Source organism: Salvelinus sp. IW2-2015, linkage group LG5 (genome assembly GCF_002910315.2).
Source record: "Salvelinus sp. IW2-2015 linkage group LG5, ASM291031v2, whole genome shotgun sequence".
In the NCBI taxonomy this organism is placed as follows: Eukaryota; Metazoa; Chordata; class Actinopteri; order Salmoniformes; family Salmonidae; genus Salvelinus; species Salvelinus sp. IW2-2015.
The window spans coordinates 4,906,809-4,921,695 of NC_036844.1; the positions used below are offsets into that span (position 1 = coordinate 4,906,809).

The following is a 14,887-nucleotide window of genomic DNA, read 5'->3' on the forward strand; positions in this document are numbered from 1 at the left end:
CTCAATCGCACTCCACACTGCACATTCCCACCTGGACTTAAGGAACACCTATGTGAGAATGCTGTTCATTGACTATAGCTCAGCGTAAATACCTCCCTCTGCAACTGGATCCTGGACTTCCTGATGGGACGCCCCCAGGTGGTAAGGGTAGGCAACAACACACCAGCCATGGCTGACTCTCAACACTGGGGCCCTCCAGGGTGTGTACTTAGTCCCCTCCTGTACTCCCTGTTCATCCATGACTCCATGGCCAAACAAACTCCAACACCATCATTAAGTTTGCTGATGACACAACAGTGATCACGACAACGATGAGACAGCCTATAGGAGGTGGTCGAGGACCTGGCAGTGTGGTGCCAGACAACAACCTGTCCCTCAATGTGAGCAAGACAAAGGAGCTGTCATGAACTACAGGAAAAGGCGGCCTGAACAGGCCCCATTAACATCGACAGGGCTGTAGTGGAGCGGTCAAGAGTTTCAAGTTCCTTGGTGTCCACACCACCAACAAACAAATGTCCAAACACACCGAGACAGTCGTGAAGATGCACGACAGACAAAAAATTTGGCAGCTGCACCATTGAGAGGTTCTGACCAGTTGCATCACTGCCTGGTATGGCAACTGCTCTGCATTTGACCATAAGGCGCTACCGAGGGTAGTGCGTACGGCCCAGTACATCACTGGGGCCAAGCTTTCTGCCACCAGGACCCACAGTATATACTAGGGTCAGAGAAAAGACCCCAAAATTCAGTCACCCAAAGTCATTAACTGTTTTTCTTGCTACCACACAGCAAGTGGTACCGAGCACCAAGTCTATAACAAATTTAGCTACTTTTAAAATGTATTGAAATTTTAGCAACTTTTTGAAAGTCACTCAAACGCTAAAATGCACGTATTTTCCCTCTAAATGACGCAAAAACGATTTCTGTCACACACATCATTCACAACACACGTGCCTGGCTGCAAAAGTGCATTGTGAGTGACGTCAGCAGAAGGCCAGCAGCAATTTCAGTACATTGCAAATCATTGTTGGCTGACTGCAGCAGCAGAGAGGTTCGACCAGACAAACCCAATGAATATAGTTGGTCACGAATGTTTGATCTTGAACAGAACTTACAACATCAATAACATGTTCTATATCAAAATTTGTACAGCCAGAAGTACAGAAAAGAGTGGGAGTCTACCTGAACAAATGTCCAATCAATTTTTTCGCCGAGATGGCCAGTCAATTTGAGTAACGTTATTTGTTATTCTACGCAATGAAATCACAACGTCATTTAGAGATACACAACTCATTCAACCTGCCTCTACACTTAACCTGAAAAATAGTTGGCAACACTAAATGAGCCCTTCCCAGTTAGGCAGTTTATGGCAAAAAACTTGGAACATGGGAGTGTTCAGAMTAATTATGTTTTTATCTGAATTGTTGGGCGGTATCTAAAAAAAATGTAACGTTAGATGTTAATGCCGTAGTTGTACATTTTCGGTGAAAATCCCTGTCTGATATTGGCTACACTATCTAGCTACTTCCCTCACTCATTACTGCAGCAAGTCGGAGCGAAGGACACTGTGTTGTTGGCATGCAGCGCAAAGACCTCAAATCAAATGTTATTCGTCACATGCTTCGTAAACAACAGGTGTAGACTAACAATGCAGATAGAAAWATATATATATTTTAATAAGAAATAGAAAGTGACACGAAAAATAAATACACTTTTTATATTCGACATGTAGGCGCAAGTCAGACAATTTTGATCCCCATAATGCTACACACTTTGAAAGGCGGTGACGATTGTCATCTACTTTGACAAGTGATTCGCTCGAAAGCACWCTATAGCAGGAACAGGTTTTAATTGGCTGATCTCTCAGGCTATCACCATCTATCTAGCTCAAACCTTAGAACTTCCCTTCTACATTGTGGACTTCAAAGCGAAAGCAAAGTTTCTAAACTCAGAGACGCAATATTGCGAGGCTTCCCGGAACGCTTGCGAAACAACCCAAACAGACCAGGCTGGGTTTTGAGAAGTCAATAAGAGAAGTGAAAAATTCTTACCTAGTTGTTAATTTTCTCAAAATCTAAAAGGCACAACCAATATTCGAGACAATGTCTTAAGTAGTTGAACATGTTATTACTCCAACCTCATGAAAGTGACAAACTGACACATTTTCAATTTCGTCAAAAACAACTTTATATCGAAGGAGTGCCTTTGATTTTGMCGGCATGCACATGCGCAGTTCGGCGCGAGACGACCATTAGYCCCGATGACGTGTTTCTACGTATGAGCATTGCTAGCCAAGGTCGCCATAACATCGCCTACAAGTGTTATCGGCGATTTTTATTGGAGAAGCAGTTTCAGTCTATCTCCATGCTGTACTGTCTTTATTGGAGAAGCAGTTTCAGTCTATCTCCATGCTGTACTGTCTTTGGTGCAAGCAGAGGAAGTGTTTCAAGGCCACATCAAGTCCATTTTATCCCTTGAGGCCCCCATTATTAGCCAGATAATAATTTCACCCAAAATATTGACAGGCCCAATAGGCAAAAAAACAGACCAGCCCATCTGGGATTTAACCGAAATGCCAGCCCACCCATTTTCACATATACTGTACATATATATATAAACCACCGAATCAATTGGTCTTCCTCAAAATAATATGGTTAATGTGAAAGGTTATTTTTGCCATTTTAGCCACAAAGCCAAAATTGGCTTCACATTTTGTCTTAATTTAAGGTTAGGCATAAGGTTAGCAGTGTGGGTAGTGTTCGGTTTAAAATAGAAATAGGCAGGGTTTATGATTTTGGATGTGTTAACTAGTGATGACCCCTTGCCGCCTCAATTTAGAGCCACACCTCATAGTTGTGTGATTAGCGCAGAATTTGAATTGATTAGCATGTCACTCAGTAAATCCACACACCCTAAAATTCTAAACAGTCCCACACTGTTACCACGCTCTATAGCAATTCAAGTCTGGGGACAGGTTAAACTGCAAAGGGCGGAAAGGGCTTATCAGGACGACTGACTGAAACAAATCCATTTGTCCTCACATAARACTCTCAGCTGTGCGACATACGTCAACCATTTGGGCACCAGGCGTGTCTGTAGAGCCTCACCCATCTCGGGAGATACTGTAGATCTGCCTACCTTTTTCCAGTTTGTGTGTATATACTGGTTACAATGTCCCTAYACAGCATCTTATTAACACATATTATCTGATCACCACAAAATACAGTATGCTATAAGTCTACTTTATTTTCCACAAAAGTGAGACAAACTAGGCAATCTKGTCAAACACCTTCATTTGCCTTATAAACAGCATTCAGTATATTACAGTTCAGTAACTTTCAACACCATAATCAAATTCATTATTTACAACTAATTTATCAAAAGATTATATATTACAGTAAGGGGGAAATATACTGTGCCTTCAGAAAGTATTTGCACCCCTTGACTTTTCCCACATTTTGTTGTGTTACAGCCAGAATTTAAAAAGGATTAAATTGAGATTTTGTTTCACTGGCCTACACACAATACCCCATAATATCAAAGAGGAAATATGTTTTTCGAAAATTTTACAAATGAAAAGTTGAATACTTATTGTCTTGAGTCAATAAGTATTTAACGCCTTTGTTATGGCAAGCCTAAATAAGTTCAGGAGTAAAAATGTGCCTAACAAATCACATAAGTTGCATGGACTCACTGTGTGGAATAAGTGTTTAACATGATTTTTGAATGACTACCTCTTCTCTGTACCACATGCATACAATTACCTGTAAGGTCCCTCAGTCAAGCAGTGAATTTCAAAGACAGATTCAACCACAAAGACCAGGGAGGTTTTCCAATGCACCGCAAAGGGCACCTATTGGTAGATGACTATAAAAAAAAACATTAAAAAAAAACATTAAATAGCCCTTTGAGCATGGTGAAGTTATTAATTACTTTGGATGGTGTAGCAATACACCCAGTCACTACAAAATACAGGCATTCTTCCTAACTCAGCTGCCGGAGAGGTAGGAGACCACTCAGGGATTTCACCATGAGGCCAATGGTGACTTTAAAACAGAGTTAATGGCTGAGATAGGGGGAAAAAAACTGAGGATGGATCAACAGCACGGTAGTTACTCCACAATACGAACCTAACTGACAGATTGAAAAGGAAGCCTGTAAAGACAAATATTCCAAAACATGCATCCTGTTTACGAGGCTCTAAAGTAATACTGCAAAAAATGTGGCAAAGCAATTAACTTTTTGTCTTGAATACAAACTGTTATGTTTGTGGGTAAATCCAATACAACACATTACTGAGTACCACTCTCCATATTTTCAAGCATAGTGGTGGCTGCATCATGCTATGGGTATACTTGTAATCATTAAGGACTGGGGAGTTTTTCAGGATAAAAAAAAACAGAATGGAGCTAAGCACAGGCACATCTGTATGTCAGTGCTTGAGGCGTCACTACAGACCCTGGTTCGATTCCAGGCTGTATCACAACCGGCCGTGATTGGGAGTCCCATAGGGCGGCATACAATTGGCCCAGTGATGTTAGGGTTTGGGTAGGCCATCAATGTAAATAAGAATGTGTTCTTAACTTGCTTAGTTGAATAAAAAAATAATTCATCTTTCATCAGGACAATAACATAAAACACAAAGCCAAATCTACACTGGAGTTGCCTACCAAGATGACATTGAATGTTCCTAAGTGGCAGACTTAAATCTAAATGAAAAAAAATATGGCGAGACCTGAAAGTGGTTGTCTAGCAATGATTAACAACCAATTTGACAGACCTTGAAGAATTTAGAAAACAATAAAAAAAAAGTGGGCAAATGTTGCACAATCCAGGTGTGGAAAGCACTTARAGACTTACCCAGAAAGACTCACAGCTGTAATCACTACCAAAGGTGCTTCTACAAAGTATTGCCTCTGGGGTGTGAATACTTATGTAAATGAGATATTTMATTTGCAAAAAATGTTTTCATTATTAGGTAGTGTGTGTAGATGGGTGAGAATTAGTATATATCTTTTTTTATCCATTTTGAATTCAGGATGTAACACAACAAACTGTGGAATAAGTCAAGGGGTATGAATACTTTGAAGGAAGAGTATAGACAGAGGATCAAATTCTGCTGCAATGTTCCCAGAGAAGCATGGCAGATGGCGTTGTTGCTTTACCACCTTATGATCAACACAATCACATTAAATTGTAATTTTCTAAAGCTATAAATCTAAATAAACAAATTTAACGCAATGATATAAGGAAGAAAGGACYATGACATGGTGGAAAGGGGAGAAGAAACAACCTCTAAAAGAGACCTAATAACATTCTAAATTTTTTAATAGACCTACAACTACCAGTCCATGCCGGCTACCAAAATATGATATCACAGCAAATTTCTGGCCTTATTGTTGTATTTACAGTGTGGATTTCTGAACAGAAGTTAGTTACATCTCCATATCAAATCTTCCTGAAAAGATGTCAAGATAAAATGGCATTTTAACAAAGCATTCCGTTGCTTTCATGTCTTACTGCATACTGTAGTCGATCTATATTGAAGTCATCCAAAGCAACGTCTCAGTCCCAACATCTACCACTTTAAAGTAACACCACTAACTATGAATAACACACGGAAAGAAAAGCATTTGTTCCCATCTGAATGAATGGAAACTAGTAATCATTGAAACTTTGAAGAGTGGCATGACTTATTGCATAGTAAACATTTTCATTTTGGATTCCATCCCTCAGCAGTCTGCAGAACAGCAATACAATACTCAGACCTTACAAAAGGCATAGGGAATCATCACACTATTGAAACAGAAGCATATAGCACTGAATGTGCTGTTATATTTCATTTGATGGCTTATTAGCCAGAACATTCTATGGGGAGAACATGAGAAACCAGGCTATAAATATGGCACTCTTGATCTCAAAGACAATATTTTACTTGTATACTGTACGCGGCCGATCAAATAAAGCTTTGGCAATTTACTGGATTACCAGTATTGTATTGAAAACAGACTTTTACAAAATGACCATATGTTTTGAGGCAAATCACAATGTGACCAATATGCTCAAATACTTATGTAGTCCCTTGAAATTTTATACCCTCTGTTTAAAATGTGCAATCTGTAGTGAACTTCAATACGAGCAGATGACAAATGTTAATATACAGTGCCAGTCAAAAGTTGACACACCTACTCATTCCAGGGTTTTTCTTTATTTGTACTATTTTCTACATTGTAGAATAATAGAAGACATCAAAACTATGAAAAAAACACTTGGAATCATGTAGTAACCACAACAGCAAAAAAGTGTTAAACAAACCCAAGTATATTTTATATTTGAGATTCTTCAAAGTAGCCACCCTTTGCCTTGACAGCTTTGCACACTCTTGGCATTCTCTCAACCAGCTTCATGAGGAATGCTTGTCCAACAGTCTTGAAGGAATACCCACATATGCTGAGCACTTGTCTGCTTTTCCTTCACTCTGCGGTCCAACTCATCCAAAACCATCTCAATTGGGTTGAGGTCRGGTGGTTGTGGAGGCCAGGTCATCTGATGCAGCACTCCATCATTCTCCTACTTGGTCAAATAGCCCTTACACAGCCTGGAAGTGTGTTATGGGTCATTGTACTGTTGAAAAACAAATGATCGTCCCACTACGCGCAAACCAGAGGAGATGGCATATAGCTGCAGAATGCTGCGGTAGCCATGCCGGTTAAGTGTGCCTTGAATTCTAAATAAATCAGTGTCTCAGTGTCGACAGAAAAGCACCCCCACACTTCACGRCGGGAACCACACATGCGTAGATAATCCGTTCACCTACTCTTATTGGTGTCCTTTAGTAGTGGTATCTTTGYAGCAATTCGACCAGTCTCCTCTGAACAGTTGATGTTGAGATGTGTCTGTTACTTAAACTCTGAAGCATTTATTTGGGCTACAATTTCTGAGGCTGGTAACTCTAATGAACATATCCTCTGCAGCAGATAACTCTGGATCTTCCTTTCCTGTGGCGGTCCTGAATGGAGCCAGTTTCATCATAGCACTTGATGGTTTTTGCGCCTGCGACTTGAAATTTTCCCGGATTGACTGACCTACATGTTTTAAAGTAATGATGGACTGTCGTTTCTATTTGCTTATTTGAGCTGTTCTTGCCATAATATGGACTTGGTCTTTTACCAAATAGGGCTATATTCTGTATACCACCCCTACCTTATCACAACACAACTGATTGGCTCAAACGCAATAAGGAAATTCCACCAATTAACAAGGCACACCTGTGAATTGAAATGCATTCCAGGTGACTACCTCATGAAGTTGGTTGAGAGAATGCCAAGAGTGTGCAAAGCTGTCATCAAGGCAAAGGGTAACTATTTTGAAGAATCTCAAATTAAATATATTTTGATTTGTTAAACACTTTTTTGGTTACTACATGATTCCATGTGTTATTTCATAGTTGATGTCTGCACTATTATTATACAATGTAGAAAATAGTAAAAAATAAAGACAAACCCTTGAATGAGTAGGTGTGTCCAAACTTTTGACTGGTACTGTAAATAAACAACAAACAGAGGATGTCAATACATAGTTATTTCAGTTTTAGGGATGCGTCCTAATTAAAACCACAGAGTACATCCAACTATAGAGCACATACCGGCTCAGACAGTAGTATAGAACTCCCCCACAGTATTATCCTAGTGCCTATAACAGTGCAAGACTCTTCCTTACTTACCTGGCTTTCTAGAGAACATGTTCGCAAAGTTAGCATATGCTGTATACATATAGGCCAGGGCAGGGCAGAAGGGGTATCTGTGCAAAAAGAATAGTAGACTATCACAGAGTTAAAATGATCAGTCAGCCTGGGTTTATCTGTCCTTGGTGGTCAGCTTCTCAATCAAATCCTGTAGTGGGACCAGCTCTTTCCTGTCAATCAAGTTAAACTCCTGAAAAAGACAAAAAGAGAATACTTGGGTTAAAGCAGGCGATTGCTACAGATTGGTGGTGGATAAGGCGAGTTACCCCTTACCATTGCAAAGCACTTTGAGCATCTGGAAAAGCGCTATATAAACCCAATTCATCATTGTAAAGATAATATCTCAGTCCTACTCAAAGGGTCATGGCCTCCAGTTCTTGGTCACATACTCTGAGGATAGCCTGGTTGCAACTTTGTTTGAGTGAACATCAAATGAGCTAGCTAAAGCAGATATGCTAGACTGGGAACCAGGTATTTACATCTTTATCTTTTAGCGTAGGCTTGCCAGCACTATACAATTATCCAGTTGTGTAAAGTACTTAAGTATAAATATTTTAAATTACTACTTAAGTCGTTCTTGGTGTATCTGTACTTTACTATTCATATTTTTGATAACTTTTACTTCACTACATTCCTAAAGAAAATAATGTACTTTTTACTCCATGCATTTTCCCTGACACCCAAAAGTACTTGTTACATTTTGAATGCTTAGCAGGACAGGAAAATGGTCTAATTCACACACGTTTCAAGAGAACATCCCTGGTCATCCCTAATGCCTCTGATCTGGCAGACTCAATAAACACATGCCTCGTTTGTAAATTATGTCTGAGAGTTGGAGCGTGCCCGTGGCTATCCATAAAAATAAACTTGAAAATGTGGCCGCCTGCTTTGCTTAATATAAAGGAATTTGAAATGACTTACACTTGTCCTTTTGATACTTAAGTGAATTATAGCAATTACATTTACTTTTGATACTTAAGTATATTTAAAAACAAATACTTTTACTCCAGTAGAATTTTACTGGGTGACTTWCACTTGAGTCATTTTCTATTAGGCATCTTTATTTTTACTCAAATATGACAATTTGGTACTTTTTCCACAACTGCAATTACCAAGAAATTATAGGCCTATTCATTCCTGTGACGTTCATGGAGGTGGGTTCCAGTACTGAAATAGACTTGGGAACCAGGCTACATTGATAGTGGGCTCCAGTCCAATACCTGAACGAAGAAGATGAAGTGTTTGAACGAGGTGTTTAGGTGGGCCTCCTCCTGCAGCTGCATCACAGAGTCAAAGTGCTGGTGGTAGATGTGGGCGTAGACCCTGAACAGGCGCTTCAGGATGGTCTTAGCCACCGACATGAAGTTTCGCTTGAACGGGACACCTTGAGGGCAAAGACAAGGGTACAAAGTGTACAGATATAACAGAGATGGGGTATTCTGATAACTTATGGTGTCACTTTACTAGAAATGCAATGTGAAAGACATGGTAATGGAAAAACATGACAGACATGAACTCATACCTATCTTAGATGGGAAGAGTGTCTCGTCATCGAGCTGGTCCTGCACCCAGGTCATTAGGTAATCAATGTACTTGGGAGCTGAGCATTTGATCGGCTTTTTGATGTTGGTTCCATCTGCCCAATGATACTCATATCTACAGRAGAGAAGTTTCATGAATGGCAATTATCATTATGACATGAAAAAGAGGCAAGCAAGCACATGCACGTACCTACACAACCACACCCACACTTACTTGGGCCCAGCAGACATGACAGGACAGCTCTCYTCAGTGCAGAAGTCTGTTATGGTACCATAGAGCATGTTGATCTGGTTGAAGAAATCTACAGCTGTGGAAATAAAGAAATAACAAGGACATGTGGCATCATGAGGGACATGTTAGCTGAGCTTCAGAGACTTTTATATCCTACAGACAACATTCATATTGAAGAAAATAAAAGTGCTAGTGTGTGATCTCAGATCTAATTAGTKTGTTGGCAGACATAAGGGGCACAAAGGCATTCTCACATTGCTCCACGCCTCCAGAGACACCTCTCCCTATACACAGTCTACTGCAAATKAAATCTTGCTCAGGGTCCCCAAATAGCAAGACTCCCATGCATTCCTCTCAAACAAATACCGTCTCATCTAATACACACTGAAGTCAGTAAATGAGCAATGTTCTGAAAGTTCCACCTGTCAAACCATCCTCCCATTCTATATTGAAACATGAGGAACAACAACTCAGAAATKATTTTGTCATAGATTGAACTCTGTCTTAATGATGTTAGCGTAGCCTGGTTCTCCATTTGCTAATCTCACAGCAGAAACCTAACTAGTAGGTCCACTGAGTGACAGAGGTCATCTGTTTGTGTGTGTTTGTGTGTGTGTGTAAGAGAGAATGTGTTTGTGTGTGCCAGAGGAAGTGAGATATCCGCCGGACRAGTCGTTGGTCTTGGTGGAAGACCAGAGACAGCAAACAAAGCACCAACAGGAGTGGACGATGAGCTCTGTTTAACAGTCAAAGTTGTTTTTTAGGCCTACTATGTTTGTGGTGTTCATTGGATAGAGAAGCAGACTTSTTCCTTACTGTTGACAGCCACCCACTCGTTCAAGTCTTCCCCATCGGGCAGCATGACAGCCATGCGTAAGTTCCCACTGCCCAGTGTCGCCTCGGCATGTTTCAACAGCTCATACTGGTGAGATCCCTCTGGGATGTTCTTCTTGGGCTTGAAGGTCTTTGAAGACCGATTGCCACTGTGTGAGAAATTAGAATGGAAAAACAATGAGTTGGATCATGTGTCTCTCATAATGGGAGATAAGAGAAGTGAAGTAGGGAGTGATACAGTAGGCTACTMATTTATTTGATTGAAGTAAATTGTTATGRAATAGGCAAGAGCATATAATCTGATTTCAACAATAACAAAAGCTGACCTCACACCCTCTTAATAAATAGTAACAGCCAAAGTGCTCTCTTTAATACAGTCAGYTAACTAGCAACTGAGCTAACAGTTTAGCTAGCTAAAATTGTCATTCCAGTGTTTGACAAAGTTATGTAAACGGAAAAGAGACAACACTCCGACTGTAAAACGACTTCTCTTTTTAGCAAGCTAGATAGGCCTTAGTTATTAGCTGGCCATGTCTATGTACTTGCATCTTGCTAGTTAAATGAATGGCACAAAATTGCTAATGCTTTAAATACACTACAGAGAGAAATAGTACATATGGGTAAGTAGCTACCTAGTTAACTAGCAATAGATAATATTTATAATAGCTAACCTTGGCTAGCTAGACTAACTAGTTAATCTAGACATTGTAAATGAGCAATTTATACAAGGCAGCGCTCAGTTAACGTTATAGACCTAGCGCTAGTTACCTAACCAACCAAAAGCTTAGCTAGTTACACTCAGTGCAGACACTCAGCTAGCTAGCCTGGCTTTACATGTTGTTAGCCAGCTAGCTAGTTAACTTAAACGAGTTAACTATGTGTTAACTTAGTAAGCTAACGTTAACATAGCCAACAACGGTGGAAATGGTAACACTTTAACTTGAAAAGGCAGGCACATTGAACAAGCACATCAAAATAATAAACGGCAGACGAATACTCACAATAGAAAGCTCATGTTTATCTTCTTTAGCGTTATAAAAGAGGAGCCTTCGCTAGGCCGTTGTGGAGAGAGATGAAGTCAAAACAAATTATTCCAGTCCAGTCAGTATCAGCACAGTGCCAGTGCCGTGGCTTGTCAAACTAGTCCAAATGTCACAGACTGCTTAAAGCGGCCCCCGGCCTGAAACAAAACTTCGTCCTACCATTAAAATGTAGCTTTGCATCAGCGAGCTCCGCAACATCTAGCTACCTAGTCACGGTACTATACATTCGACCGCCCTAAACGTTTGCTTATCTGGTTGATTGAGTAACATTACTGTGAGATCTGGCAAACTGCACAGCACACTTATTTTACAGCTCTCCTCAACGAGCCCTACTTGGAAATGAAATCTCGCGATAAARTCCCATTACCGTTTTCATAGTACTCTACTCGGACCAGCAGAGAGCAGTGTTGAATCAACGTGAATTTAAATATGGTTAAATCGTTTTTCATTGGTAAAACTGGTACTCTCAACTTTATGTTAGAATCACCGACAGTATTTAGCACTAGAACAAGTGATTCAATTGAGATAGGCCTTTATTAATCCTACTTTTGAAGCACATCTCCGGGAGTAGTTTTGGTCTATTGCCATTATGGGTTTTACAGATTGAAAAATGAAGGCGTTTACATGTTTCAATATGGACTCCTATTGGTCATATTTTTGCAACCCATTTACCAATCACAATAGCTATCCTCCATTAATAGTACGTTAAATAATACACATTGGCTAATAAGCCAATTAAACGTTGTGACTGTTACCTCCCGTTTTAGTTATTGTGATGATAATTATTAGGTGAGAGTAGCTACAGTATAGCCTAGTTTTGGGCTAAATTAGCTAGCTAGCTGAGCGTGACTTGCTAGAAAGTTAGAAATAAGTTGAGGCAAAAGTAACTAAATGAGGAATGTTTTATTATCAGCTGAAACAATATGTTTCTCCTGTTTTCAATGAAAAGGTCATATTAATCTCCCAAAATAAATGCGATCTCTGACGAGACACGACTCTCCTCCATTTTGCGTAACAAACACTACACCTGTCCACCCAGTAGCGGATGAGATGTTCATAGTTAAAACCAACGACGGTTGGCATCCAATATTTTGCATTACCGCCCCAACCAACTAAACTATAGTATATATATGCATATATATATATATATATATATATATATATATATATATATATGCATTTGGAAAGTATTCAGACCCCTTGACTTTTTACACATTTTGTTACGTTACAGACTTATTGTACAATGTATTAAATTAAATGTTTTCCTCATCAATCTACACACAATATCCCATAATGACAAAACAAAAACAGGTTTTTATAAATGTTTGCAAATGTATTACTTTAAAAAAACATTTTGCTATGAGACTTGAAATTGAGCTCAGATGAATCCTGTTTCCATTGATCATCTTTGAGATGTTTTTACTTCATTGGAGTCCACCTGTGGTAAATTTAATTGATTGGACATGATTCGGGAATGCACACAACAGTCTATATAAGGTCTCACAGTTGACAGTGCATGTCAGAGTAAAAACCAAGCCATGAGGTCGAAGCAATTGTCCGTAGAGCTCCAAGACAGCATTGTGTCGAGGAAGGGTACAAAATAAATTCTGCAGCATTGAGGGTCCCCAAGAACACAGTGGCCTCCATCATTCTTAAATGGAAGAGATTTGGAACCACCAAGACTCTTCCTAGAGCTGGCCGCCCAGCCAAACTGAACAATCGGGTGAGAAGGACCTTGGTCAGGTGACCAAGAACCCGATGGTCACTCTGACAGAGCTCCAGAGTTCCTCTGTGGAGATGGGAGAACATTCCAGAAGGACAACCATCTCTGCAGCACTCCACCAATCAGGCCTTCATGGTAGAGTGACAAGACGGAAGCCACACCTCAGTAAAAGGCACATGACAGCCCGCTTGCAGTTTGCCAAAAGGCACCTAACGGACTCTCAGACCATTTCTCTGGTCTGATGAAACCAAGATTGAACTCTTTGGCCTGAATGCCAAGCATCACGTCTGGAGGAAACCTGGCACCATCCCTACGGTGAAGCATGGTAGTGGCAGCATCATGCTCTGGGGATGTTTTTCAGGGGCAGGGACTGGGAGACTAGTCAGGATCAAGGCAAAGATGAACGGAGCAAAGTACAGAGAGATCCTTGATGAAAACCTGCTCCAGAGCGCTCAGGACCTCAGACTGGGGTTGAMGGTTCACCTTCCAACTGGACAATGACCCTAAGCACTGTCATGATGTGGCCCTTTCTGGGTGTAGATCTACTTTTGAGAATGTGGGAATGGTCTGTGGACGCTTAAGGGACAGTTATGATGAGTGTGTTTCATTTGGTGATCTCATGAAGGACAGGAAACACACATAACGGTTTCTCTTAAAGTGTACATTTCCCAGCTGTCAGGTTTACATCTAAATATTGTGAAAAGTATGTGATTAAACATGAAACTATTTGTGAAAAGATGTGATGTGATATTAACCTTCTAAATGAGAGTATGGATTTTCATACAAAGATTAACTAGTCAGTGGCCACACCCCCGTGAGCCCAGACATCACATTAGGCATCATGGACCGCCCTTTTCTACTGAAATGTATAAAACCCACTCCTGATGAAATTCACACCAGACCACGCAAACCCCGATGTAAGCTAAGGTTGCAAATGGTTGAATTTCTAAGACCAAAACATGCCGGGTGACGCTGGTGTGAAGTGGATTAAACTACAACTCTACCAAAGGACAAGACTATACCACGTGGAGCATTGGCTACACGGCTGGAAATGGTTCATCTCTGAGACTATCAATTCACTACAGAATAAGTGAGAAATTCTAGATGAATAAATTCTAATTCTAGAAATTACGTAGGACGGGAATACAGACAACCGCCGAAACATCTAATCTATGAGAACATTTCCCGAATGGTACTCTGAAGTATTCATTCTAACAACCACGAAAGACTTTGATCTTCGGGGAAACGCAACCAGAGAGACTGATGAACTCTCCAGCAGGCGGACCGGATTCCAACAGAGAAGACAGCAACGACATATAGGCGTAAATATGAATTGCATTTCTTTTCGAATGAGTGGTCGTTCATGTAAAGTATTAGCAATTCTGTGAGCGTAGTAATCCTCTATGAGTTTCCCACTCTTTATCGGTCCACACCCCCTTTCTTTTGTCTACCAATCCATCATATCGGCTTTGCCCGCTAGGGACTTTTTCTTTGTATCATTGTTAGCAACCCAATGTATAACATCTACTGTTTGTTTTCATGTATTTCTGTGATTTGATTAGTTAGTAAATAAATAATTAAGCCAATTCTTATATCGCTGATTCATAATTTAAGTTAGGGTTCGTGCTAGGGTTCATGCAGATAACCAAGAATTTTACGACGTTCAGATGAGACTAATAGAAGGTAAATAATAATTAATAATTGACTGCTATTGATATAAAAGATCTTCAGATYTTTAAGAGTGGATTCGGGAGATAGTCACTCTATATA

At 40.1% G+C, this 14,887-nt stretch overlaps 1 protein-coding gene across 1 annotated transcript; it reads right to left on the reverse strand.

Annotated features, from left to right (window-relative positions):
• Positions 1–7,428: 7,428 nt before the first annotated feature.
• On the reverse strand, positions 7,429–11,507 carry LOC111963825 (MOB kinase activator 1B). Its single transcript, XM_023987369.2, has 6 exons — positions 11,353–11,507; positions 10,334–10,500; positions 9,500–9,593; positions 9,267–9,400; positions 8,965–9,128; positions 7,429–7,934 (listed from the first exon to the last, which is right to left on the reverse strand). The coding sequence occupies exons 1-6, from the start codon at positions 11,364–11,366 to the stop codon at positions 7,857–7,859; spliced, it is 651 nt and encodes a 216-aa protein (XP_023843137.1). The 5' UTR covers positions 11,367–11,507; the 3' UTR covers positions 7,429–7,856.
• Between the last annotated feature and the right edge of the window lie 3,380 nt (positions 11,508–14,887).